At 43.3% G+C, this 25,622-nt stretch overlaps 1 protein-coding gene across 7 annotated transcripts in view; it reads right to left on the reverse strand.

Moving 5' to 3' along the window:
• Positions 1-25,622, reverse strand: part of PLCE1 (phospholipase C epsilon 1) — a 932,976-nt gene that overhangs the window by 521,301 nt on the left and 386,053 nt on the right. For all 7 annotated transcript variants that reach the window (XM_085605968.1, XM_085605952.1, XM_085605960.1 and 4 more), the window contains exon 3: positions 24,075-24,391. In XM_085605968.1, the coding sequence (XP_085462094.1) occupies positions 24,075-24,391 (317 nt within the window). The remainder of the gene's footprint in view (positions 1-24,074; positions 24,392-25,622) is intronic.

Here is a 25,622-nt window from a genome sequence, read left to right on the forward strand (position 1 = left end):
GAAGTTGTTAAATTAACTCAGTCATAGCAAACTTTCTTGCAGTCAATGATACCGTGGAGGTCTCTATCTCCACGCTGTGAGAAGCGCTGATGGCAGTGGTCAGGGGTGACCTGATAACAATCTTGGTGGCGGATAATAAGCTTTGCAAAGAAAAGAGGGAGCACTTATCCTGTCAGGTGCAGGAATTCGAGTGTAACCGCAAGCGCAAGAGTGCCTCTAGAGTTTGGCAGCAATTAGAAGTGGCCCATATACAATTAGAGGGTATTGACCTGGATAGAGTGGAATACGCTGCTCTCCGACTCTGTCATTCTTATTATATCAGTTGGGATAATTGTGGACACCTTCTGACTAATAGATAATGGGTGCAGAGACAGGCTGCTGGAGTTCAGGCCACTAAAGACATGAAGCGTCAGGAACACACCGATGATCCCCTTATCACTGCTACCTTCCGAGAGTTCTATGAGGGCGTTATATGCTAGGCAGGACCTAGCAGCAGACAAGCTCGAGGAATATCTCAAAGGCGCCCATACTCCGGAACTGGTGTCCGATCTAAACTACCCAATCTGGGTTGAGGTTATTTTGATTATCGCTAGGCAGAAACTTCTTAAATCTCCAGGCCCCGGCGGCTTCCCGATGCTTTTTAGGGCTCGCGCCCTGCGTTGCACTGCACAGCAGTGCTCGCGCAGGCGAGAGCCCTTTTGTCCGGGGTTTGAAAACGGACCCTGGAATCGCACATGCTTGTGCGTGTGCTTTTCCTTTTAGGTTCCGCTATTGGGCTTTGTGTGCGTGTTTTTTTAAAACAGAGCACGCAATAGGCCAAAGGCGGGCGCATTGCTCCGCCCATGGCCTATTGGTGTCTGTTACGCGCACCAAAGCCCATTTGTTTTCAATTATCGTGCCCAGACACGGGCGCGATAATTGAAAACACATATGGCTCGCAGTGGCGCGCGCACGTGCACCACTCGCGGGCGTGTTTTTTTTTATTTTGCATTAGCGAGCGCTTTCGCAATCGCTTTTTTTTTTTTGCCTGCCTGACCCTGGGTACCTCTCAGATATCCGGCGATGCCACAGACCTCAGCGTGACCTTCAAGCACCGCCATTTCCGCCCTCCGCCTGCAGGTTTGTAAAGCTCCAAAGATGCCATTTCCGTGCTTGCCCCCTAGCACCATGCCTTCCCTCCTCTGTGATCCCATTTGCACCACACCTCCTCCTGGACTGGACTCCCCTTGCTACAAGCCTCTCCTTGCCCAGTGTCTCCCCTCCTCTGTGCTCTCCCCACCCCCGCCATGCCTCCTTCTGCTCGAGTCTCTCCTTGCCTGTTCCTCTCACCAGCCGCCTCTACAGCACTCGGCTCCCCCTCAGCAGCTGCTGCCTTTTACACAGTCCCAGCCGGGGCTCGAGCCAGAGGCCTGGAAGCCCTTCTGCAGGAGACGCCACTCTCCCACCACACTACCCCAGCCTCCCTCCTGAGGGAAGCGGATGGGGTCACCGGGCCAGGCTGCCCTGACTGCCCACCTGACACAGCACCGCAGCCCCCCAGGTCCATACGATCCTGAGCGTATCGCACTGTACCATTGCACAGTGTCTATGGCAACAGGTTTCAGATCCTGTACCGGTCTTCTTATTTTCTTTTTCTTTTTTTTACAGCAACTCTTTTTATTCTATAACAATGCACTCTGTTCTCAGATAGAAAGGAACAAAGTGGGCACTCTTCTATACCCTTATGTTAAATCATTCATGCATACATTCATCAAGGACATGTATGGGGGGCCGCTTTATATATCATTGCCTTTCTGGTGCTGCAATATCAGATAAAGTACGTTCACTGTGTTGCGAAAAACCTGTAAGACGGTGGATCAACGTCAGTCAATCAGAACATGGCATGCAGCTCCTCGCAGCCTTCTAGGAGCGCTGAAGACGGGGATGTGCTGCGCGTGGCAGTGCTAAGCTTTCTTGGATGCTAATTCCAAAGAAACTCAGTATTGTGCAGTGTGTCAATGGCCCTACTGCAGTGGTCTGTGCATTCACATAACATGTAAAGCGCTCTGATACCTTCAGGTCTAGCTAGCGCTATATGAAACTCAAAATAATAATAATATTGCATACCCTTCGAGAGTTGAAGGGGGGGGGGACATTCAGGCAATCCATATCTGTAAGACGCAGCAGTGTCAGGGGTCCTATATCCTGTTTACCGAAGGCCATGGCATACCAGGCCTCAATCCTAGCAAGGCAGACTCCGATTTTCTTTTTTCTGATGTTGGTAAACAGGGTTGGGTGATAATATCAAAAACATTACAAACAGCAGTGATTGATGCATATACACAGGGGCACATTTATAACACGCATTTGCAATGCAATAGGGCTCGCATTATTAAAGTTTGAGCTATTGGTGTTGCATTATTAGTAATGCCAATAGCTCAAACTTTAATAATGCGAGAACTATTGCATTGCAAATGCTTGTTTATAAAAGTTTCTGCACAACCTTAGTGCCCCTTTTCACCAGACTTTTCAACACCATTGAAGACCCAACCTGGTTCGGCCTTCAATACTTACTGCATCTATTGTTATCATCCCGAAGCCAAGCAAGGACAAATGCTACTGCGCGTGCTACAGGCGGATATCTCTTCTAAATGTCGACCTCAAGCTCTTCACCGGCATACTAGTTGCAAGCTTAGGCCCGCTCCTACCGGGTTCTGTGCCCCACCGTCAATGCAGCGATAACACCAAACGGATCTTACACCTAACTGACAAGGCCCGACACTAGCACTGGGATCCAATGCTTCTGGCAGTGGAAGCCGAAAAAGCAGTTGATCGGGTCCATTGGCCATATCTAGCATTTAATTTTTGTTCCTTAGCAATTATGGCCATCCAGTCGCAACTGTCCGAGTGAACGGACAGTTCTCCAGTCCATTCTCCATCTGCAGAAGCACATGGCAGTTGTGCCTTTTGTTGCCCCTCTTACTTGCGTTGTATATGGAGCCCCTTGCCCAGAGAATTCGTGAAAATCCTGATATTATGGGGATCCTATTTGGTGGAGAGGAACATACCAATCTGAATTCAGATGATGTCTTGGTGGCCTTGGAGGAACCAGCCACCTCCCTCCTTACCTTCCTCTCCGAACTGAATCTTTGGACAGGTAGCAGATGTTCAAGTGAATGTACATAAATCACAGGCCCTTAATCTCTCCCTTACGCCACAGACACAAAGAGCCCTTGCACATAGCTACCCAATACAATGGGCGACGACCTCTATCCCATAACTGGGAGTACAATTGATCTCTACGGCCTAGACAGCTGCTTCTCTTAATTATAGGATGCTCTGTCAACAGATTAAATCAGAATTAAACTCATCTCTTGTGGCTGGGCCAAGTGACTGCCCTGAAAATGTCTATTTTACCTAAACTATTATTTCACTTTCAGGCCCTACTTGTGGAACCACCTGTTGGAACCACCTGGGTCTTACACCGCGAGATAAGTTGCTTTGTGTGGGGCAATGTTTGCTCTTGTATGAGGAAGGAGATGAGTTATAGGCCCCTGTCCGAGGGCGGCTTGGGCATTCCGAACCTTTTACGTTACTACCAGGCAGCTTGGCTGCGATTATTCTTGCAGTGGTCCCCAGAGGAATCTGAAAAACATTGGCTTTTCATGGACAGGGCGGTGGCAGGATAGCAACTTTGGAAGATTCCCTTTTTGTGACGGCATGTGTGACCCAAAAGCCTATATATTTCACCCATAACTAAAAACTCTTTGGAAGACTAGGATTGGGTAGCTGAACGAGACGGCCTGACATCGTTCCCGGGACTAAATTCAACAGCCTTCCAGCATTGGCACCAAGCTGGTTGCCGAACCGTGGGCCACTTGTTTGACAAAGAGGTTCCCCTCTCTTTCAAACAACTCTGTTCTGACCACAAACTATTAGAAGTGGAATGGCTGCACTATCTACAATTTCGTCATTGGTTGACGCATCACTCAGTTCGCGCTGGGGCTCAACACTTTCCTACCAGCCTTGGATGAAATGGCTGGTTACCAAAACTTCAGACAAATACCTCATCATTGAACTTAATTGCCTCCTGTGCCCCGCTAATGCACAGCTCAAATCAACAAGTCGGAAACGCTGGAAGCTAGAACTTGGCCGCTCGTTAACTCAGAAAGAATGGGGAGATATACATTATAGTGCACGCCACACAGCCCGCAACACGGCTGGCACTGAAACGGCTATCAAAATAGTCACTTATTGGTACCTAACACCTGTCTGCTTACATAGAGGAAACCCCACCCGCAAACCTGAGTGCTGGAGTGATTGACGCTCCCCTGGCACTCTTTTAGATGTATTATGGGAATGCCCGGAGCTCACGTTTTATTGGACACACTGCGTGATGATGTCGATACCCATATTGACACCAAACTCCCTCACGTTCCTACTTATATCATTCTGGGGTTGCCCAATGCACTCACCTTCCCTCTCAAATCATGTTGGGGAAGGCAGACTGGTTTGTCCGTGGGGGAAGTCCTGCAGAATATTCTGTCACATTGGGGTAAGGGTTAGCTCCCTACCTATCTGGGCTGCTTACACAGTCTTTGGTATAAAATGGGGATGGAACGACTGCCCCTCATCCTCTCAGCACAAGGCACCTCCTAATCCAAGCTCTGGCGCCCTTTTATTGCTTTACTATCTTAAGAATTCTGTGATCCTTCCAGCTCCCAGATACCTCCGCCTTCTCAGTTTTACAGAGGTTTCTCCCGCTTCCGAACACGGCAGTGCTGGTTATATTATGATACTTGATCGTAAGAGACTGTCATTTTCCATCTTTATAAACTGTGGTTCCCAGGGAGGAGGGGGAGTTGGAGGATGTTATGTTGTTCATTCCTGTACAATAGATAGTGGACCACTGACTCATGCTATTATTTTTCTCGTTTTTTTAAATCAATAAAGAGATTTGAACTATAAAATATCAAAGTGTTTGAGTTGATCCAAGCATCCTATCAATATACTCTCACCTTTGGACACTAATCCAGAATCCTGTGGCATGGATTCATTGTCCTCCTGCTTCCGATTACTGGCTTATTTGGCGTGAACATTAAAGTGGCCTACTCCTCTGTTTACTTTTTCTTCTTAGTCATATTTAATCTCCTTTCTCACTGGGTGGTTTCATGAAATCTCAAGTCTGGGTTTAGAGGGGTAAGGGAAGTGGTGTGGTGCTCTCCATGTGGGAGTCTTTTTAAAGTTCGCTCTGACAGTCAGGTGCCCAAAAACTTTCATGGCAGTGAAGTGAATTCTGAAGACCGTAAGCATGATGCTGCTTGAAACACCTCACTCCACTCTAAAAGTCCTGATCAATCGATGGTGCCAGTTTGCTAAGGAAATATCCAGTGTAGTTGCATATCTCCTCCCATTTCATTTACAAGGTATGCAAGTGTTTGGAGGTTGCACCAGAGCCCGAGAACAACACATCCCTTTTGAAGCTTGGCCACCTGCACGCCTACCCTCCAGCATTCTCCTAGGTAAGCTAGAGTGTAAATCGAATGTGTTTACTTTAACCCTGGGGGTCAGTATGAGAAATTGGGTTGTTGGTTGATTGGGGTGTAAGCCCTGATAAAGCAGCGACCACAATCCTTGTCAGGATGAGGCACAAACCAACCCTAAATTAACCTGTGCTCAACACTCTGGTAGCTTGGAAAAGAGCAGAGAGGCTTAACTTAGAGGAAATGGGTAAAGTATTTGTGCAACATTTCAAATAGTAATACAGTTCAAAACAACATGCAAAAAGGATCCTACAACAGGTGAAAATAGAACCTTCTCTAATAAATAAAATAAGACCAAAATGACAACAATCCAGTCAGCAGAACCGGAGTTATGCAATTTTAAAGATTTTAGTGAAAATAGCACCAAAAAGCAAAAAAGCACCAACTGTGGATATCTGGTCGGGCTGGACCTGGATTAAGTCAAAAGGTCAGGCTGATGGAGTGTGGGCCGGCTACAGTGACCCAGCTAGACCCACTGAACAAAGTATTTTAAAACCTGGTTTGCAAAGTGTTGCGAGGATCTGCATCAAAGATGAGTTGCGCAGCCGAAGCAACAAGTTGGTTCTGAGATGCAGCGTGGCTGTGATGCGAGGGCCTGCGTTGTCGTCGAGGATCCAGTCGATGGGGCTTGCGATGCGAAGTCCGGTGCCGAGGATGCGGCGCGCAGTCTGGGCGATGAATCGGTCCCGAGAAGCTGAGAGACTGCGAATCAAAGTCTGTTGTCATGGATGCTGCCGTCAATGAGGGATGTGAGGGCCTCCGCCGTGGATGCGTTGCGCAGTGGTTACTTCGATGGGCTGCGATGTGGGTCTTTGCGATGGGTCCAATTCACGTCGCAGCAGCCATGTGTCCGTTCTACTTGGATTTGTGCCGCACAGCAGAGGAGATGTGTTGGTTGCAGAGGATCCACAGAGTCTGGCACAGCATCTTAAGCAGGATAGACTGACAGATGGTAGCGTCTGAGTGCAGAAGCACAGTTGTTATGTACCTGAGGCTTCAGATAAGGAGGCCAGCCAACTAGTCATTGGAGTTACTCTAGGTTCAAGACATGCAGGACCAGTCGTTTTCACTCAGACACAGCAGGGGAGCAGTACCTTCAGAGCAGCAGTCTGCAGAGTGGCAATCCTTTTGTGGAAATCAACAGAAATTGCCGTTAGCATGAGTTGAATCCATCTTAGTTGCGGCAGCCATTTTTGTTAAGCCACGTGATTCTACCGTCTTCACTGTTGCTTGCTTTTCTATTCTGCTTGAGTCATCAACTGTAGTCAACTCCTTCAGTATTGAGCCAGAGCTATGTATATGCTCAGAAAGGCCTGTAGCTGCTAGAATGCACCTGCCTTAGAGTGTAAATGTCAGGCTATTCTAACTGACATAAGCAGTTCTGTTTCTCCTCCCACCCGGCTGACTAAGTGATTTCTATCTGTCCATATTAGTCAATAGCTATTCCTGTGTATGTCTGTACCTCCCATTTGAGTCCCCATGCTTACTCAGCAACAAAGCCTGTATAAAAGGCCCATGGTTTCTGTGTTCCATGTACTACCTCCTACAGTGGACTGAGGGTACTGTACTGATGTAGTCCAACTCATGAGTGTTTAATAAACTTGTTCTTTGATATTCCAGATTCTGTGCCAATCTCCACTTTGTTGGTTTAAGAACCAGTGGACAGATAGGGGTGAGTGCACCGGTGGGCCCCTAAAAAGGCTAATTTCCACAAAATCGGTGCCCAACTCGTGGGGCTCATCGGAGACGCGGCCATCAGAGGGAGTGGTCTTGACGGAAGGACAGGAATCTACTGAGGAGGTACCCTGCACAAGGAGACCCTTTGTCTTTGCAGACCGACATGTTTTTCCGTTTTTTCTCAATCTGACCCTTCAGGTGGTGGCCGGTCCCGACTGAGATCTCCCATGTTGTAAGTTTTTTCAGTGACCATTAGGTCGACTCAGAGTTTGGCAGGTGGAGGTTGGAGACTTTGGTTTGGTAAGGTCGCTGATGCAACACTCTTGTTTTGGATTTGCTTGGCCAAGATTCTGGTTTTGTTTGTTTGATTTACTTGTTGCAATAAGTAAAGGCAGGTAATGAGGAGATTTTTCTCTTTTTGAAATATTTGCAATAGGTACTATATTTGGGATAAGTACTACTTTGACTATAATATTATACTTACTATAATATTTTTGGCATGCCTGCTCTTAGCACACTTCGTGGAATGTGTTGCGGTCTTGGAGGTACCAATATGGATCTGGAAAGTAGTCAGCCAGATCCAATGAATCTGGCTGACTAGAGGGGAAACCTAATAGGTTTATGTATATTAAATATGGTATTTCTGCCATAATGTATAGTACACTGTGGAACACATATACGAAAAAGGATCCTGATCTACGATGGCCAGTAAATGGGTCATTTTATGTTAAGAAGATTCAGTATGTTGAGCAGTGTCTGTTTAAGAGAAAGTCAGCAAGATATGTTTGATTGTGTACAAATGTGGAAGAAAGAGGTGAATGAGAGAGTGAGGAGAGAAGAAGCTATAGCAGAAAAAGAACAGCGCAAAACTATTTATGCAAATAAGTTAGAATAGAAAAATAAAGAAACGAAGGAAATAAAAGAGAGAGAAGATAGGGAGCGTCATTTAGATGTAACTGGCCAGTACCCTGATATGTGCCCTATTTATCCCATCCTTAATAGACCTCAAGATATTTCTATTTTGTTAGATAGACCTCCGCCCCCATATAAATTCCCTAGCGCCCCTGAGAATGAAGGTTCTGATGAAGAGCATTTTTCTTTAGATGAAAAAGATGACGATAAGCAAACTGGGCGAACAACTCGCTCTACTTTAACCACTGAGAATAAGGCCACCCTTAGATCCGCTGCCCGAAAGGCAGCGTATGGGAAGGCCTCCGCTCCAGAAATTCTAGCAATAGTTCAGCAATGGTCAGATATAGAGCAGTTATATTTTTTAGATACGTTCACTTGTGAAGTAATAACCAGTTTTAGAAAACATTCTGGTGATCTAGAGCCTGCTGATATAACTTCTGATTATAAACAGTTATGTGATGGCACCTTTCCCTCTTTACAAACTTCCGATCTAATTAGGCGAGTGGTTAAATTACGAATTGCTGTATTCCGTCTGCGAAAAGAGAAAAAGGCAGCTGGTAAAGCTACAGCTGAGCAAATAGTTCAGATCCCAGCGCAAAAAAAAGGAGCTACAGGGACAGATAAAGACACTAGTAATCCTGTAGTTACTGTAAAAGCAATGCGTGAAGCTGCGCCTTTGTATGTTCCCCCAAAGGGAACAGGGACAAGTGACGATAAAACTTCAGATAATACGAAAGGATATTTTATTTATAATTGGGTCTATACCCCTTGGAGTAGATCAGATGTTATGGCTCTTAAAGCTGCTTTGCCTGATCCGCGCAAAAATCCAGCCGCTTTTTATGAGGAAGTAGAAGGAGCTATTAGTTCTTGCACTTTGACATTACCTGATATTGACATGTTCTTTGGATGGATGGATAGGTTTAGATAATGATGGGTGGACAGATGGACGGACAGAATGGTGAAAGGCAGAATAATGCGTGAAAGAATGAATGGATAACAGAATATAAAGGTACTGGTGGATACCAACGGAAGGATGAATGGACAGATGCTTGGATGAAAGAGCTCCTCTGGGGAGGGCCATGATCCCTTGCCTCTCTTGCATGGTGCCTACGATGTGTCCCGCGTTGGCTGTTGTGTTTTCCCCTCCCAGACTACTTCATGTTTACTGGGAGAGGCGGAAGTAGGCGCAGTGCAGGCCTCGAAGCTAAAAGCAACACTGGAAAATGTAAAACAAGGCCCATACTACACTGACCAAACAAGCATGAGCCTCTGCAGGGCGTCGCCTGGTGGGAGGTTAGGAAGGGGCGGATGTTCTTCCACGCAGTGCTTTTTGGGGGGAAAACAGAGGGTTGCATTTCTAAACTCCATTACTAGGCGTTTCTTTAAACACTAGGGAAATATTTCCTTTGCCTGAAGAGTTTGTGTTTTCATTTTCTGTTACTGCAAATATTACTGTCACACTGGTCGGTCATTACAAATGCAGATTTGTACTAAATCGGTCAGTGCAAATCCTTGTGCAAAAGTGCCTGGCCACAACTGTACAATTGCTCGGTCACCAGTGGGGTGCATGTAATTCAGATTGTATAATATCCTATTATGGCATTTCAAATGTGCCCGATTTATGCACATAGTAATGAAGATTCTGCATGGACTCGAGTCAATCACATGACACGATAATAGCATTAAAATGTCAGCCGCATTTGAGGCACTTAAAAATATTAACTGGATACAACTAAAAAGACAATTTGCACAAATACTTTTCTTTAATTGTCTATCAAGAGTTAGGTTGTCAATGTAAACTCCACCCTGGCTTCCACAGTATAAATACACTTAAGTCTTTTTATTAGCTTTGCCAAAAAATCATCAAGCACTCACCGATTCGAGCCAAAAAAAGCATGACTCTCTATGCAAGAATTCTTACAGATTTATAAACAAGGGCATGTAGAAAATCCTTTCTTGGTGATGGGGATGACATGTCTGATAATTGCGAATCTGATGCAACTGAAAGAGGTTCAAGTAAAGATGGAAATGTGTTTCACTGTTCAAGCATTTATTTCAATCTGGCAGCAAACGTTACTACAGTGAGTACAAATACAATATTGCTTCATTTTAGGTGCAAAAACAATTTAAATCCCTTCACATAATATAACATATCAGTGCAATAATAAGTTGAAAAACCGTGAATATTGTACATCTACTATAAAAACTTTAATAATTGAAAGACTACTTTCTTTACATGATCTGTTTACACTACTGAGTTCAGCACCAACTTCAGAACTTCCCATACGAAATACCACCCTTTTTTCCCCAAACACTACGAACGGCAATGTTGAGGTTTCTTTGGGCCACCAAGCAGCTCGAATAGCGCATAGGAAGTGTCTTTTGCCACCATACCAGGGAGGATTGGGACTAGCCGACACCAAAATACATTATTGGGCAAGCTATATTATCCCTGTGAATGACTGGCTGTTTTCAGACCGAGAAGATCCTACGGTGGCATCAGAGATGCATAGAGCTGCATGGCCTCTGGTTACTAGATTCTGTTACAGAACTGCAGATACTTCTTCAAAAAAGGGACCAAATGATTAATAATTGTCTGTGGTCTACAGAGAAGCCTCCCGGCAACACTAATTGCACATACTGGGATCATACTTGTTGCTGAGTTAAATGCAAACATAAATGACCACATGGTTTTCTATAGCAGGTACCGTGACAGAGCAATTCAATTCACCCACTTTCCAGTACTCCGTACCAGGCCCTTTTAAACACTATCATGCACCAGTGTCAGTCATTGCTGGCGTGTGACTAAACGTTGCAATCTCCTTCTGGGACATCATCATTGAATGAGCTTTGGAAGCACAATTATGGCTGTGATGCACATAATTCTGTAACTTTCAACAATGCCCTTAAGCCAACCTTACTTGATACCAGAGGTGCCCTCACTAGAGTTTCTGCTCCCACACCACTAACTCAAGTCCCAGATATGATACAGTCGGTTCTACTATCTTGTAATTCGAAAGCTCCACAGTGAACCCGGTTTTCCTTAGTCTTAGTACGTCTGCTACTATTCTCACTGTCTTCTCAAGCTTCATCCTGTTGCTCCTCATCAACAAACAGCGAACATGAAAGCATGTACTGCCTTCGCATTAGCCTTTGATACATTGCTGGTGTCAATGACCAAGCTAAATGGCATTCTTTTAAGTCAATTACACCCAGAGCACTGAATGCTTTGTGAGACATGGATCCATGATGTAGGAGGAGAAAATGATGCAGTAGTAGTAGTCAAAATGATGCTTCTAAACCCCGTGGCTCCTCTTCCAAACACAAACATTTCACATAGGTTTAGCAGTGGAAGCCTCTCTGACAAAACAGTCTTGTTAAAGTAAAAGGTCTGATTACATACAGATCTTGCTGTCTTATCGGTTATCACAAAGGGAGACAACTATAAGAAAAAGTCAACCTGTTGAATTATATTCACTTTTACTAATTTCTTCAAGTCAATTTCCATCTGTCATGAAATTATTACAGGAATATTTCTCAAATTGTGCATTTTCACTTCACTATATTTCTTACTAATAATTTAATATAAAACCTATGAACTTCCCAATTGCCCTCTCAAAATTATTTTGGAAAATTTTCACCATATCCCCACTAAGATGACTCTTACTCAAGATCATTAAAACTAGTTTCTTACCTTTGGAATCCAACTAATTTCCAAATTTCCTCAACCTAGCCTGCCTTGAAATAAAAATGGACACTTTTAATCAAGTATAAGTAAGTAAGTATAAGCATTTTTTTTATTTGCAGATTAATTAAAATCATTGCAATTTTAAGCAACACAAATCTAATGTAAAAGGCATGCTAAGAGAAAGCAAAGTAGGTTAAAAAAAGAATTCTTAGTTCAAATTTCTTGCGGTACAGAAGCAATAGTCTAAAAACAATAGTCCATAAAGTGCTCTGTGCACGGGTGCTCCCATGGGGATTGACAGCAAGATTTTTAAGAGATGGTGGAAAATAGGCGCATGGTTCAACGGACGAATGCCAAGATCTTTGTCTGAAGATTCCCTGCCCCACAGCGGCCATTGTTCATATAGAGTGACCGAATTGACGTTAGTTTGTTCACTTGTAGCAAGAACTTGACAGCCCAACAAGAGAGCTGGATTGATTTACTGTTCAGTAATGTCAGCACTGCAGTATGGCACGATCTTATCTTCAGTGCTCAAAAGGCAGGCCAGAGTAGTCTCTGTCTTAAGCGGTTTACAGCGGGGCAGATGCACAGGAAGTGTAGTAGGCTTTTCATCCGATTTACTGCAGAGTCGGCAGAGAGAGTACGACCATCTTTGTACCCATGGCGGAACCTTATCTTTTGAAGAAAAGGCTTCCATTCATGTTAATAAAAGAAAATGCTGGATGGTTTGTGAGATGTGAGACGTAAGGTCTGGTTGGGGCCCCCAAGTGCTATATGATTGTAAGCCTGACCAGCTGAGTTTTTGGCCTGCCAGTTCTGCTTTGTCAAGAGACCATGATTTTAACTAGGCAGATTTGTTGGCAATTTTTTGGAATGCTGCACGGCTGATGTTTAGCTCCCAGACATTGTGTAGATTGAGGGATGTCAAAGCTTGGCGGAGCACTGTTGGCCAGCTGTTTTTGATCATGTGCTGGCTTTCCATTTTGGACCAGCACAAAGCGGCCAAGGACTCAGGTGAATCGGTTCTCAACTTCCAGCACAATTTAAGTAAGGCAGCCATTCTCATGGGTGTTGGTGCAGGAGCCCGAATTCCAGGCGCACTTAAGCTTGGCAGGTGCGTTGTGGTATGTGGTAGATGCTTTTAAGCAAGGCAGACTGTCGATTGTTAAGAGTCAATACAACTTTGCCCTTAAGGAGTTCTGAGCCATGGGTCAATGATGGTAAGAATTTGGCTCAGATGATTTGCAGTAGATATGACTGAGACGAGCTCCCCATCTTTTTATTTATTAAGTTGATGCCGAAGAACAGCTTGTTCGCTAAGGACCTTCGTTGAACAAGATACTTTTTGAAGTTTAGTCAAGAGTCAATTTCCAGCCCTAGATATTTATAGGTGCTAACCTGGTCGATCTTGCTCCCAGCAGCTTTCTATTTGAAGTAACAAATAAATTGCTGTCTGTTTTTTGGCAAGGAGGAGATGACTTTGGTTTTGGTGTAATTTAGCTTCAGGCCTAAGGGATTCAGTTATGCTGTGTGGGGCAGTTATTTGGCGCTGCAAGCCGATGGGTATCTGGCTGCATAAGGCAATATCGTCTGCATATTGTAAGCTACGCACTGGTCTATGTGCCAGTTTTGGTGGATCGCCCAAGACTTCTGATAGCAGGGTTTCCAAGTCAGCTGTATAAATATTAAAAAGGCGAGGGGTGAGGACACATCCCCATTAACAAAGTATATACTTCCTTTAGAGCAGTTTCTCTTGAAAGCTAAATCCAAAATGATAAAGGAAAGCATTTTAATTTGGAATTTTGGCAGCTGAATAAAGACTCATATCAAAACGTTTGGAAAACGCCAAGAAGACACCACTGAAATCCACAAAAAATGAGCATTGAAAACATGAAAACCTATACAAACCTTAGAGCCATGCTTTAAAACCACAGTGTTAGTTATACTATCTTTAAAGCCGGCCATCCCTACATTGTACATTCTTCAACAGTGTGCAATGACGCAAATTGTTCAGGGTAGTTCTGCTAATTAACGTCCACCCCTTCTAAATCTTCACTTTACATACGATTTGTTTGTCAATGTATGACAATTATTTAACATGGGAATGTAACTAGACTTCCACAGGTGAATAGAATAATCTACTGTGAACAGAAGCTGTGGTTCTTCCCACAGTATTTTTTGGCAACAAATTTTTGCTTTAAATCACAATTTTCTTCGGAAGGTGCTGCTTCGTGAGACACCATGTTCGGCCTTTACCTTATTTAGCATGGAGTATTGGCTGCACCCGAAACTTTGCTAGTAGAGAAGCAGTGCACCGTGCAACTTTAGTCACGTAAAGCCAGACCTGGATGGAGAGCTATGCTATTTCCATTCTACGCAACCACAAATGTACACACATTAATTCATGCTGTATATGACTGAAGACTTTTTACTATCAACTTTATTTTTACAAATTATAAAAGTTTATGGAGCAATGTGAATAGTTGTATCATGGATGATGTCATCAGTGATCAACAATGATGTTAAAAGTGATGTCAATTAACATGTCATGAGTGATCTAATAAGTGAAGTCTGAAGCAGTGCATGATGAGCCGCAATTAATAATTAACTAACTTATAACTGGCGAATTTCAGTGCTTTGAGGGATTTTGAACTTTAGTTCTCGTCTCATTCCGTCACTTTAACCTTTGGTATTTACTGTGAATTTCTGGTCTTTTGTTTAACGTAAGTTAAGATCTTTTACCATACATAACTATAATGTCACATTATCTCTTGGGTTTTTTTCAGGACATTTCGCAGTTTTTTTTATTATGTTCTAAATATAGCATGTGTACCTGGATCCTCAGAAGGGCAACCCCACTGTGCTTGACCTTTGGCTATGAGCAGTGGGCTTGGGAACAAGCATCGAACTTGACCCGCTTTGCACACAACCTGAAGATGTCTGCAGAGTGGAGTGAACAACTTTGCCGACGGCCAATTTGATTTTTTTTGTATATTATTTTTGAATTTATGGGTTGAAATTTATTTTTGATTATATTTATTGTATATATATATTTTTTTTTTATTTTGTTAACAATGAGGAAATTATTTTACATTTTTCATTTATCTTATTGAAAGGAATTTTGTAATTAAACATTAATTTTATTTCTTATATTTTAGAACATGTCTTTGCATTTCTGTTTTAAGTGGTTCTGCATAGCTTTTACGTTTTTTTAGCCTCCGCAAAGTCACAACTTGCATACACTTTTTGTAGCAGGTTCCAAATACAGCATATATTCATTGTATTATTCTAGTTCTTGTCGCCGCACTTTCGACTACTTCTAGTCCCGGATGTCCTCTTTCTATCTCTGCCTGAGCAATGTATTTGTTTTGGTGTAATAAGGGAGTCTGCTCTCACAACTTATGGGACTGACTATGTGATAGCATTTTTTCGTTTTCCATTGTCGTTTTTTTTTTTTTAAAGGGGGAATGTGCACAATTTTGTTTGTATGTGGCCATGAGGAAGATCATCAGATCCAAAAGCATCGCTGCTAATAAATCTCATTTTTGAACTCAGTTCTGGAGTCCAAGGTTTGTGTCTTAACGCTGGGACACATCTTCAGTTTGCATTTGAAGCAGGACCTGCAACCGCCCGACTGCTGGACAGGATATATAGTGGGAAGATTGTGTATGTTTACGTATAGTAAGCACATTCTCTGTTGAAATGGCTTTGTGAAAAAAATAATAAAAGAGCAACAAATAATGGAAGGTTCATCTGGAGTCTTGCTTGGGACTACCTGCAAGGGTTTGTTTTAAAACTGGAGTTAGGGACATAGTCCAGCACCAGTAGTGCTGGAACAATTTTCAGAGTGGGGATGCTGACATCAATGTTCCATCACTGAAGTCAAAGAGATTGTGAAAATCTCAGTTTTACCCAAAGTGTAACAAATGTATTCAGTAAGAGAGTGTAGTATGTATTTGGTGGTGCATTTTTAGTCAAACAGTCACAAATATAGTATTAAAGCATTGTGCAGTAGCACACCTCAATTTACAGAAAGCACATTTTCCAATGAAATGGCCACTAAATTTGCAGAGACATACAATTTTTACTGATAAAGCTATATAGCACACAAATGATAACGTGTGGAAATTGGGTTTCAGTGAACATCATTTGGGCATCACCCAGTAAAAGCGCCTAGATTTGTTTTGATCCTATTAAAATCTTTGTTTCCCGCACACATCAGAATTACAAAAAGAAATAGGATTGATTTTAGTTTTCCTAATTGCTGTTATATGCTGAAATATGTGTACAGTTCATTTACAGGTATTTAAATGTTGTGTTAGAAAAAATTACATCCTACAGTCTTTCCTTCCACACTACATGTACCCCAGCAAGACTGTCACATGGTTAACTTAAAAGATTCTTCTCACTTTGAAGTCTGAGAAAGAAAAGTAAAGAGCAATAGCTTGACATCACTTTTGAGCAATAGCTTGACCAGATAAAAAATGTAAGGACATCTTTATTTACTGCAAACCCACAGTTCTGGAAATGCTGTTCTAAGGCCTTCCTTTGATTTCCAACTGTCGCCTGGCAGACGATGGCCCTCCTATAGTGAGTTGTGAACTCTTCCCAGGAGCAAACATTAGGCTGACCTGAATGGGTAGAGCTGGTCCATCTGACCATAACAGAATATGCAAGGAGGCTGTGAGGAACCTCTTTGACATTAAGTGTTAAGTCCTGCTTGAATGTCACATTCTGCTTGAGTAGTCTGCTGGAGTTTTTAATATGACACTTGGGCAGCACTTCAAAGAGGCCTCCGCTGTCACAGGCAAATGTTAGCTGACCACTAGGCAGGACCCATCAGTTGTTATGCTAGACAGTCATGTACCAATCACTGTATAACTCTCTGACATTCAAGAGCCACAGTCTGTTCAACAGGTCTAATGGGTTTACACATATCATTTGGGGCACACTTGAAAGGAGAAACTAAATGCCAAAATACTTTGTGTACATCCACTGTCTGGTTGCTGAAAGTACAGATTTGATTTTACCAGATTTCTTTCTCCAAGATTGTTGTGGGCGCCGGGACTGCATAAAACTGGATTGTAGTGTTAGATGTGGGAAGACACCAAGATTACTATAGTACACTCCCCACACACACCCCTAAACCCTCCGCACCCAAGTTTAGTGTGGCCTAAGACTTTGGCTATTTTGCAAATGCCCTAAGTGGAAACCTTTTCCACATTGGTTAGGGCATCCCCATGGGCCGTTCCCACCCACTAGCTTGACCCAGGCATAAATATGGCACCTCAAGGTACACACTTAAGAACACTCCTGGACCTGAGAAGGATCAGAAGAGGACAGAACCTGCTGTTTGAAATCTGAGAAGAGCCCTGGCAGACTGGACCAGCTTGGTCTCTCTTGTACCCAGGGCAAAAAGTTGACTCCAAGGGTCATAAGGCTGACCTCCTAGTAAAGCTACAGGGACACAACAAGCCAGAGGAGGTGTTTTCCTGCAACTAACCAACTGACCAGTGGCAACTGGACCTGGACTCACTCTTCTGTTGACCTCTGCCTACCACTTAGTGAGTCCCCATAGGTCCAGAGGGTGGGGGTGAGGGGGGCGGGGGGGGGGGGGGGAGGTGGGACGGATTTAGAAGTGTACTCCTTTGGTGGATTGGGACTGAAAGGACTAAAGTCAGAAGGTAAAATGTTTGGATCAGGGCGAACCTCATTAGAGAATCTGACCTGTGCTCCATCAGTGTCAGCGTCAAATTGCACTCTTAAGTCCTGTTCGACCTCGACTATTGACTATCATTGCCACTTTGTTCTTCTTGGCACTATTTCTACTTGAAACGTTAAAAATCTATAGCTCCGGCTTCCCTTATTATATTTGTCGTTTTGAAGTACTTTTGTTTATTAAATTTTAAACTACTGTTCTACTTTGTTTTGGGACTTTTATAGTCTGTTTTAATACTGTATAAATATTCCACACATTGCCTTAAAGTTAAGTCTGTCTGCTCTATGTAATAGAGGTTAATTTAACGACTTTAGTGGTTTGCCCTGACAAGCATTTTGACTATTACTTGAGTTGAGGACTTACCCCACTCCCCTAATACCCCAATTTCTTACAATCAGTGTTTGCAAGGGGTCTCTCTACCTTACTTTTATCAATCAGCAAGTGACATTTGACTTTGTGCTATGACTGCTCCGTGAAACATGTGGCATGATATAAGTATGCCCAGTTGCAGGGTTACAATAGTACCATTATGCTGAAGCTCGGCAGAGCAATAGAGTAAGATCACCTGCAATTTCTGTAACAAAACACTTGACCAAGTTTGAGAACTGGCCCCTGCTCAGTTTTCGTCACTCATTAATGGCATGGACAAGGATTTACTGTCAATTAATCATGATACTCCAAATTTAAATGACAAGTCCCTATTTTCCTTTTTGTGTGAACAGTACTACCCAGAGGTCTAAAAACACATATGGAAACTAACTAATAGGATTAATCATTTCAGTAGGGAGAGATTTACTGGGTAACCAGATCCGGAAAAAAATAATCTTCAAAGGATCTTCAAGCACACTATGTGGAGCACAACCTAAAATTTAGTGAAATAAATGAGGTCACTTACAATAGTATATCTCTGAACATGTATAGGGACCTAAGCCCAAATGGTAGCCACATATGGTACCCTAATTGGCTACTTGAAGAAAAATCCTTTTAAAAACATATGTTATGCATGACTGCGAAGTACCACAACTTTAGAGCAAAAATTGAAAATCCAGTTGAGGCGAATCATCTTTTCAATGACCCCCCCCCCCCCCCCCAAAAAAGAATCTTTAACTATGGAGGTAGGATCTCAGTGATGTAATGGTTATCCCTCACTGCAAGTATAGTGAAATTATATTAAGTGACGGTGAGTTTCCCTCACAGTCAATCTGTCAGAAGTCAACAGTGACATTATCCTTTTTGCGGAGACATCATTTTGGAACTGGGTGGCAGAATACCAGATTCATGACATCTGGGATAGCACCACATAAAAAGTACCTTGAATTTCAAGAGGTTTTGTGAAAGCGAATATCTAAATTAGAGAGAGCCAAACGCAACATGTGGTTTAAGTAAACTTTAGAGTGAGTTCTCCGGACCCTCCAATTTCTGACCGGAAACTGACGTGCTGTTCCATGTTTATGCAGGAAGAGGAAGAAATGTTGTCAATATTGTACTGTAATGGCCTTTTTACAGGGTCCTATAAAAGTCTGGGCCAAACGATTGCTTTCACATGGAAATCAACATCATGGTATTCACATTTGTAAATCCACAAAAACCTCATATGTTGGATTTACTACGTATTTCACAAGGTGAGTGTAGTGTATGGGTTTCCGCAAGTAAGAAAAGTAAGAAAGAGTCTTCAAACGTAGATTCAAACTTCGGATAGCAAAAGAGTATCCAAGTATTTATTTTTGGTAATGGACCAACGACCAACTGAGCGGCTATCCAGCTACAGAGCAGCAGGCAACTGCCAGACTCCTCCGAGCATGAGCCAGACAGCCACCCGGCAAGTTGCGGTTCCAGGGAGCACCTAAAGAACAATAGGACATTTTAAAATAAAACATGAGATAGAGCAAAGGAAACCATCATTGGAAATTACAAAGAAAAGCGCCCATACTACAGTGAGCTCCAAATGCAGTTCGCACTTACATGATTTTTATTATCAATGTGATCAATTCTATTCACGAAGTACGGTGCACTAGGCACCTTGCCCAATGCGAGGTCCTCTATTGTGTAGTAGATCTCTTCCAAGGTCAGGTTAAAAACCTTAGAAAAAACTCTTAGGAATCTCAATCTGGCATTAGGCTGAAATGCAGCAAAGACAAATCCCTCCAAGTGTTTGACAATAACCTTCAGGTTGCCACAGTTGGAGACCCTAGTTCATTTGTCTTCATCAATGTCTCGGTCTCTGTAGAACTGAAAATGTTGGCCTGCTGAACACACTATCCATAGGAATGGACTTCATGAGCATAGTCCTGCTGTGGCTTTTGTCCTACCGGAACAATAGATCCCATCCCTAACAATGAGCTTCACAACTCCGACTCCTCCCTCCCCCAGTCTGAGCCAAGCCCAAAAAACCTTTGCCATTTCCAAAGGATCCATTCTTATCTACAAGGAACCATTTAGAATCCTCTTGAGAGGCAAGGATGTCAAGATTCATTATAATGTGGATGATTCTCCGCTACATCTGAAGTTTTAATCGGAAACAGGTGCCTTATAACAATCTGAGCCTCGTTGTTAAAGGCATACCTACGCCATGAGAGGTACTTGACCTGTTTTTAATTACATTTTGGCAGTCCACACGGCACCCCTTTACACTGTCCTGCTCCCTGCTGACGAGAGGCAACTACCTCGAAACACGTGTCCAGGGATGGCTAAATGCAACACATACTGTTCTCCTTACACATCGTGGCATAGGCGTACCTGCCGTCGCCACTACATTTACCACAGTCCTTTGGGGCAACTTGCTGGTGTGACGAGCAGTGTGCGACCAACTTGTGTACAAATTATTACGGCTCCCTTGAGCTAACGGGCTGACGAGCCTTGGATCTGCACCTGCGCGCCATGAGAGGTACTTGACCTGTTTTTAATTACATTTTGGCAGTCCACACGGCACCCCTTTACACTGTCCTGCTCCCTGCTGACGAGAGGCAACTACCTCGAAACACGTGTCCAGGGATGGCTAAATGCAACACATACTGTTCTCCTTACACATCGTGGCATAGGCGTACCTGCCGTCGCCACTACATTTACCACAGTCCTTTGGGGCAACTTGCTGGTGTGACGAGCAGTGTGCGACCAACTTGTGTACAAATTATTACGGCTCCCTTGAGCTAACGGGCTGACGAGCCTTGGATCTGCACCTGCGCGCCATGAGAGGTACTTGACCTGTTTTTAATTACATTTTGGCAGTCCACACGGCACCCCTTTACACTGTCCTGCTCCCTGCTGACGAGAGGCAACTACCTCGAAACACGTGTCCAGGGATGGCTAAATGCAACACATACTGTTCTCCTTACACATCGTGGCATAGGCGTACCTGCCGTCGCCACTACATTTACCACAGTCCTTTGGGGCAACTTGCTGGTGTGACGAGCAGTGTGCGACCAACTTGTGTACAAATTATTACGGCTCCCTTGAGCTAACGGGCTGACGAGCCTTGGATCTGCACCTGCGCGCCATGAGAGGTACTTGACCTGTTTTTAATTACATTTTGGCAGTCCACACGGCACCCCTTTACACTGTCCTGCTCCCTGCTGACGAGAGGCAACTACCTCGAAACACGTGTCCAGGGATGGCTAAATGCAACACATACTGTTCTCCTTACACATCGTGGCATAGGCGTACCTGCCGTCGCCACTACATTTACCACAGTCCTTTGGGGCAACTTGCTGGTGTGACGAGCAGTGTGCGACCAACTTGTGTACAAATTATTACGGCTCCCTTGAGCTAACGGGCTGACGAGCCTTGGATCTGCACCTGCGCGCCATGAGGTACTTGACCTGTTTTTAATTACATTTTGGCAGTCCACACGGCACCCCTTTACACTGTCCTGCTCCCTGCTGACGAGAGGCAACTACCTCGAAACACGTGTCCAGGGATGGCTAAATGCAACACATACTGTTCTCCTTACACATCGTGGCATAGGCGTACCTGCCGTCGCCACTACATTTACCACAGTCCTTTGGGGCAACTTGCTGGTGTGACGAGCAGTGTGCGACCAACTTGTGTACAAAATACCTATTTAGATGTCAGTCATCTACAAAATTTTAAAAAAAAGTTTATATTGATTGCCAGCAACTACAAAACAAGAAAATGTACAGGTTTGTCCAAGAAATTATTCTTTCCTACTTTACCACAGAGCTAAGAAAGAAATCCCTGAGATTTCACACTGGTACCTGCAAATAACCTCAGCCTGGCATCAACTCATCTTGCTACACAGCATGAAGAATTTTCAGCAGACAGCAAATCTCCTATTAGATCTCAGTGGAGATGATGCCCTACTTGCTGCCATCCCACAGTTATATTTCCCCAAAAGAGCATTTTTCTCATGTTCAGAGACACACCCTCCATATCACGTCGAAAAGTTGCTGTATCATCTTCAAGATGATATACTTAGGCACCCTCATACCTGACTAATAAAATCATGAACCACATAAAATACTGGAAAGTGCAGCAGAAAAAGGACAATACGGTTTCTCCTACAATACACCAAAAATCTAGATTTTCATCCACATCCTGATCAGTAAAGCTTTTTTCCGCCTTCAATTCTGGAAGTACCTGAAGACTCATTTCTTCAAGCAATATCTCACCAATATGAGTAAACACCCCAGATAACGTCTTACGAGACCCACCTAACAGTAAAGCCCTCCTCTCTTTTTGTCTGTATCTACTATCTGAATTCACAAAATGCCCCTATTACTGACAGTACTTTGTAACTAGATTTGAAGTCTGTAATTTCCCATTATTGCACATTTACACATTTGCTTGTATGTTCTAAATCTACAGGATCTGTATTGTTTTTTAGACCGGAAAGAAGACTCTTTATATCGTTTTGTATTGGCAAACATCTTGTAGTCAAAAGATTTTTAAAAATCTAATGAAGTCAAATCAAATCTTTTTATTACTTCAAAATTGTATATAGATAAATGTTGGTCTTTGATTGAATGGCAAATTCACCGAAATTTCAACATTTTGATGGAGGTTTATAGACATGTCAGTGTTTACCCTTTCCCAACATTTGTTTGACTTTACAGATAGCGTATTGAAACTTTTTTGTATGGTGCAAAGACTGGGAAGGCAGACAGTCATTGGAAACCATGCTATTTCAAGATCAACAAGCCTCCTTTTATGATTTCCCCATAGTTCTTTCAGAATTCTTTTAAATGGCCCCTTTTTTCTAGGTACCTTTTCTTCTTAAACCCAGAGTAGGATGTTACCCAACCATCAAATATACCTGTTGTGGTGTTCATTGCATCCCAAACAGTAATCATGCCTAAGATTTACTACGGGTTAATTTCCAATAACTCACTGGCTTCCTGCTCTATATTTGAAAAACTTTGACCTTTGACGGTGTGCCTGATTAAAGCCAAAGTAATGAGCTGATTGAACTAAGCTCACAGCTTACTGGTGAAGGTTTCGCAGTACAGATTTCTCCGCTCTAGACAAAATATTTAATTTTGTCGCTACAAAATTGTTCTACTTTCCCGGCATGAACCAGGATAGCAAGACAGCTACCAGCGAAGTACAGGGTCATCATAATCTACTCTACATATTGTTAGAAGCTACATGCAGCCTGTCATCCCCACTGCTCTTAATTACTAACTCGCTACACTCAGTGAACAGTCTCCCCCGACCATCTTCATTCCACTCCCTGTCCACTGAAGATTTGGGTCTTTTAAACCACTCAGATATCACCCGTCGGGCACCTGCCATACAGTGGCGTAATGATAATTGAGGGGCCCCCCCTGCAAGGGTATGTAGAGGGACCCCCTCCGGACTCTATTAGGACCTCTCCAGCTGAAGTGCTGTGCTGAGGGGGCCCCTGGAGCTTGGGGCCCCCCCGCACTGTGGGGGCTGCGGGGGCCTGTGTTACACCCCTGCTGCCATAACAGACCTCTGCCTGCCTTATGGAACCGCATTCAAAACCCACCTCCTTATATTATAGAACCTATACAGTTGTCTCCATCCAAACTTCTACTCACCTGTAACTATAGACCGGGCACATAAATGCCCATGACATGAAATGTACATTGCAAATTCTTTTTGAATAATGGTAATGTCCATTGCCAACAAAGCTATTGTTTCGGGTCGATGCCCCACGAGGCATAAAGATCACCAGTACCCACCATCAAAGGGATCCTTAGACATGAATGTGCACCACCATGCACATATGAATATCTTGTACATACAAACTTAAAACATTACTTTGGATGCACTTCATTTTTTCATGTATCCATCTCACTGCACAGAACTACTTTTTCTTCCCACTTTTAACCTTACAATTAGCATTCCCATTAGAAAGGATCTCCAATTCAATCAATACATAAATGGATAAAATATTACCAGTTTGAAAGAATAATACTGCAACTTTAAAATAGTTTCCTAATACTTTATCAGTGCATGATATGCAATATTTTGGGGGGAAATTTAGACAAAACGTTATTTGCGCTAACTCGATACTGTGTTATCTGACATTAAAAATCGCTACAAAATCATACAGGGAGCCACAAAAAAAACTTACCTCATTGAATCTCGTCACGAGACCCTCAATGGAATTGCAGTCCCCGTTCTGCGTGGAAAGAAGCGTTGCAGACAAGGACTCTCTGGTGCACGGAAGCTTGCTCTGGTTTTCCTCACTGACCATGTTCCGGGTTAGAAAGCAGAGGTAGTCAATGGGTAGGACCTTCCGGTAGAGCTCCTGCTCCTGGTCGGTCAGGATGCTCGCAATCTCTTCCGGAAACTGAATCAGGTGCTGTAACTCCACCAGCTCTTTGCTCACTCCTGCTAAATTTGCAGGAAGTGTGTTGGAGCCGGCCATGCTTGGGCACAGCTGTCTTTCTGAAATGACAACGTCATAAAGTATAATTCATATTTTCAGCCAACGTTTAAATGACACAGAACTCACCAGTATCTTATAGGTAGCTTCTGACACCTTAACATTTTTCCAACATTTTAAAATAATCTAATCTGAAACTAACCACAGGAAAAATGATTCCCAGAGTAATGTAGTTCAGATCACCTGTAGCATATATCCCGTATTCAAGCAGATTAGAGTTTCATGTTTTCACTTTAATGTTGCTACAGTGACTAACGAGTCTTTAACTGGCAAAAAAACGAAAGCGACCAACTCAGGCAAATATAAATAAAACACGACTGACGTCTGAAGCGACCAACTCGGGCAAATATAAATAAAACACGACTGACGTCTGAATAAACAATATACTTCTGTACAATTTAGACTGAATTGTATTTCCTTTCGCAACTCAACCTGTCATTTAGAATTACTGAACTCGCTTTGCAAAATACCGTGCTGATTTTAAAGCCCAAATATTCGCTGCGCTTTTGGGAGTCATTTCCGGGACAAAATACGAATCGCTTAAAATTTATTTCTTTATTATTATTATTTTTTTTAAAGCGTGTGCATTCCAAAAGCAGATTGTCTTTCACTTTTCTCTCAACAAGTGAAAACGTTTCGGTACACAGGACTCTAAAAGGACTGTGTGTTTTACAGTTCTGCGGGGTTGGATGACGTACAAATGGGCTTTATTAGACTACAGGCGGCCGCCGCACTGTTACACAATATTCTTACATTGACCTCGGCGGCCGTACAAGTGTCTGCCGTGTAACTGCAGAAAGACAATAAATGTGTGGCACATGAGGCAGAGTGACATGTCCACGGTGCAGGTTCTGGCTCAGCCTCTCAGCGCCATTTATGTAGGATCGCGAGAATGGGACCAAGGGTCCCTTCAACCAGGGCCGGCTTTAGGGCAGTGCGACCGGTGCCACCGCACCGGGTGCTGGCTTCTTGGGGGCGCCGTGTTTGAAAGTTTATTATGCTTTTGAAGCACCTGCGGCAGCGTTTCTTTCCACCGGTAATTACCAGGCCTCACATAAATGTCAAGATAACTCGTGTGATTAATTATCTTCCTGGAGAGAGATCAGTGTTTTGTATAGCTGAGGTTTTGACTTAGATGAAGTTAGTGCAGAGGGTTAATACGCCTGCTGCAAAGAACGTGTACCAAGTAGATTACAGAGTGCAAATAATCTAAACAAATCAGCAGGTTACTGC

This window comes from Triturus cristatus, chromosome 1_2 (genome assembly GCF_964204655.1).
Source record: "Triturus cristatus chromosome 1_2, aTriCri1.1, whole genome shotgun sequence".
NCBI lineage: Eukaryota > Metazoa > Chordata > Amphibia > Caudata > Salamandridae > Triturus > Triturus cristatus.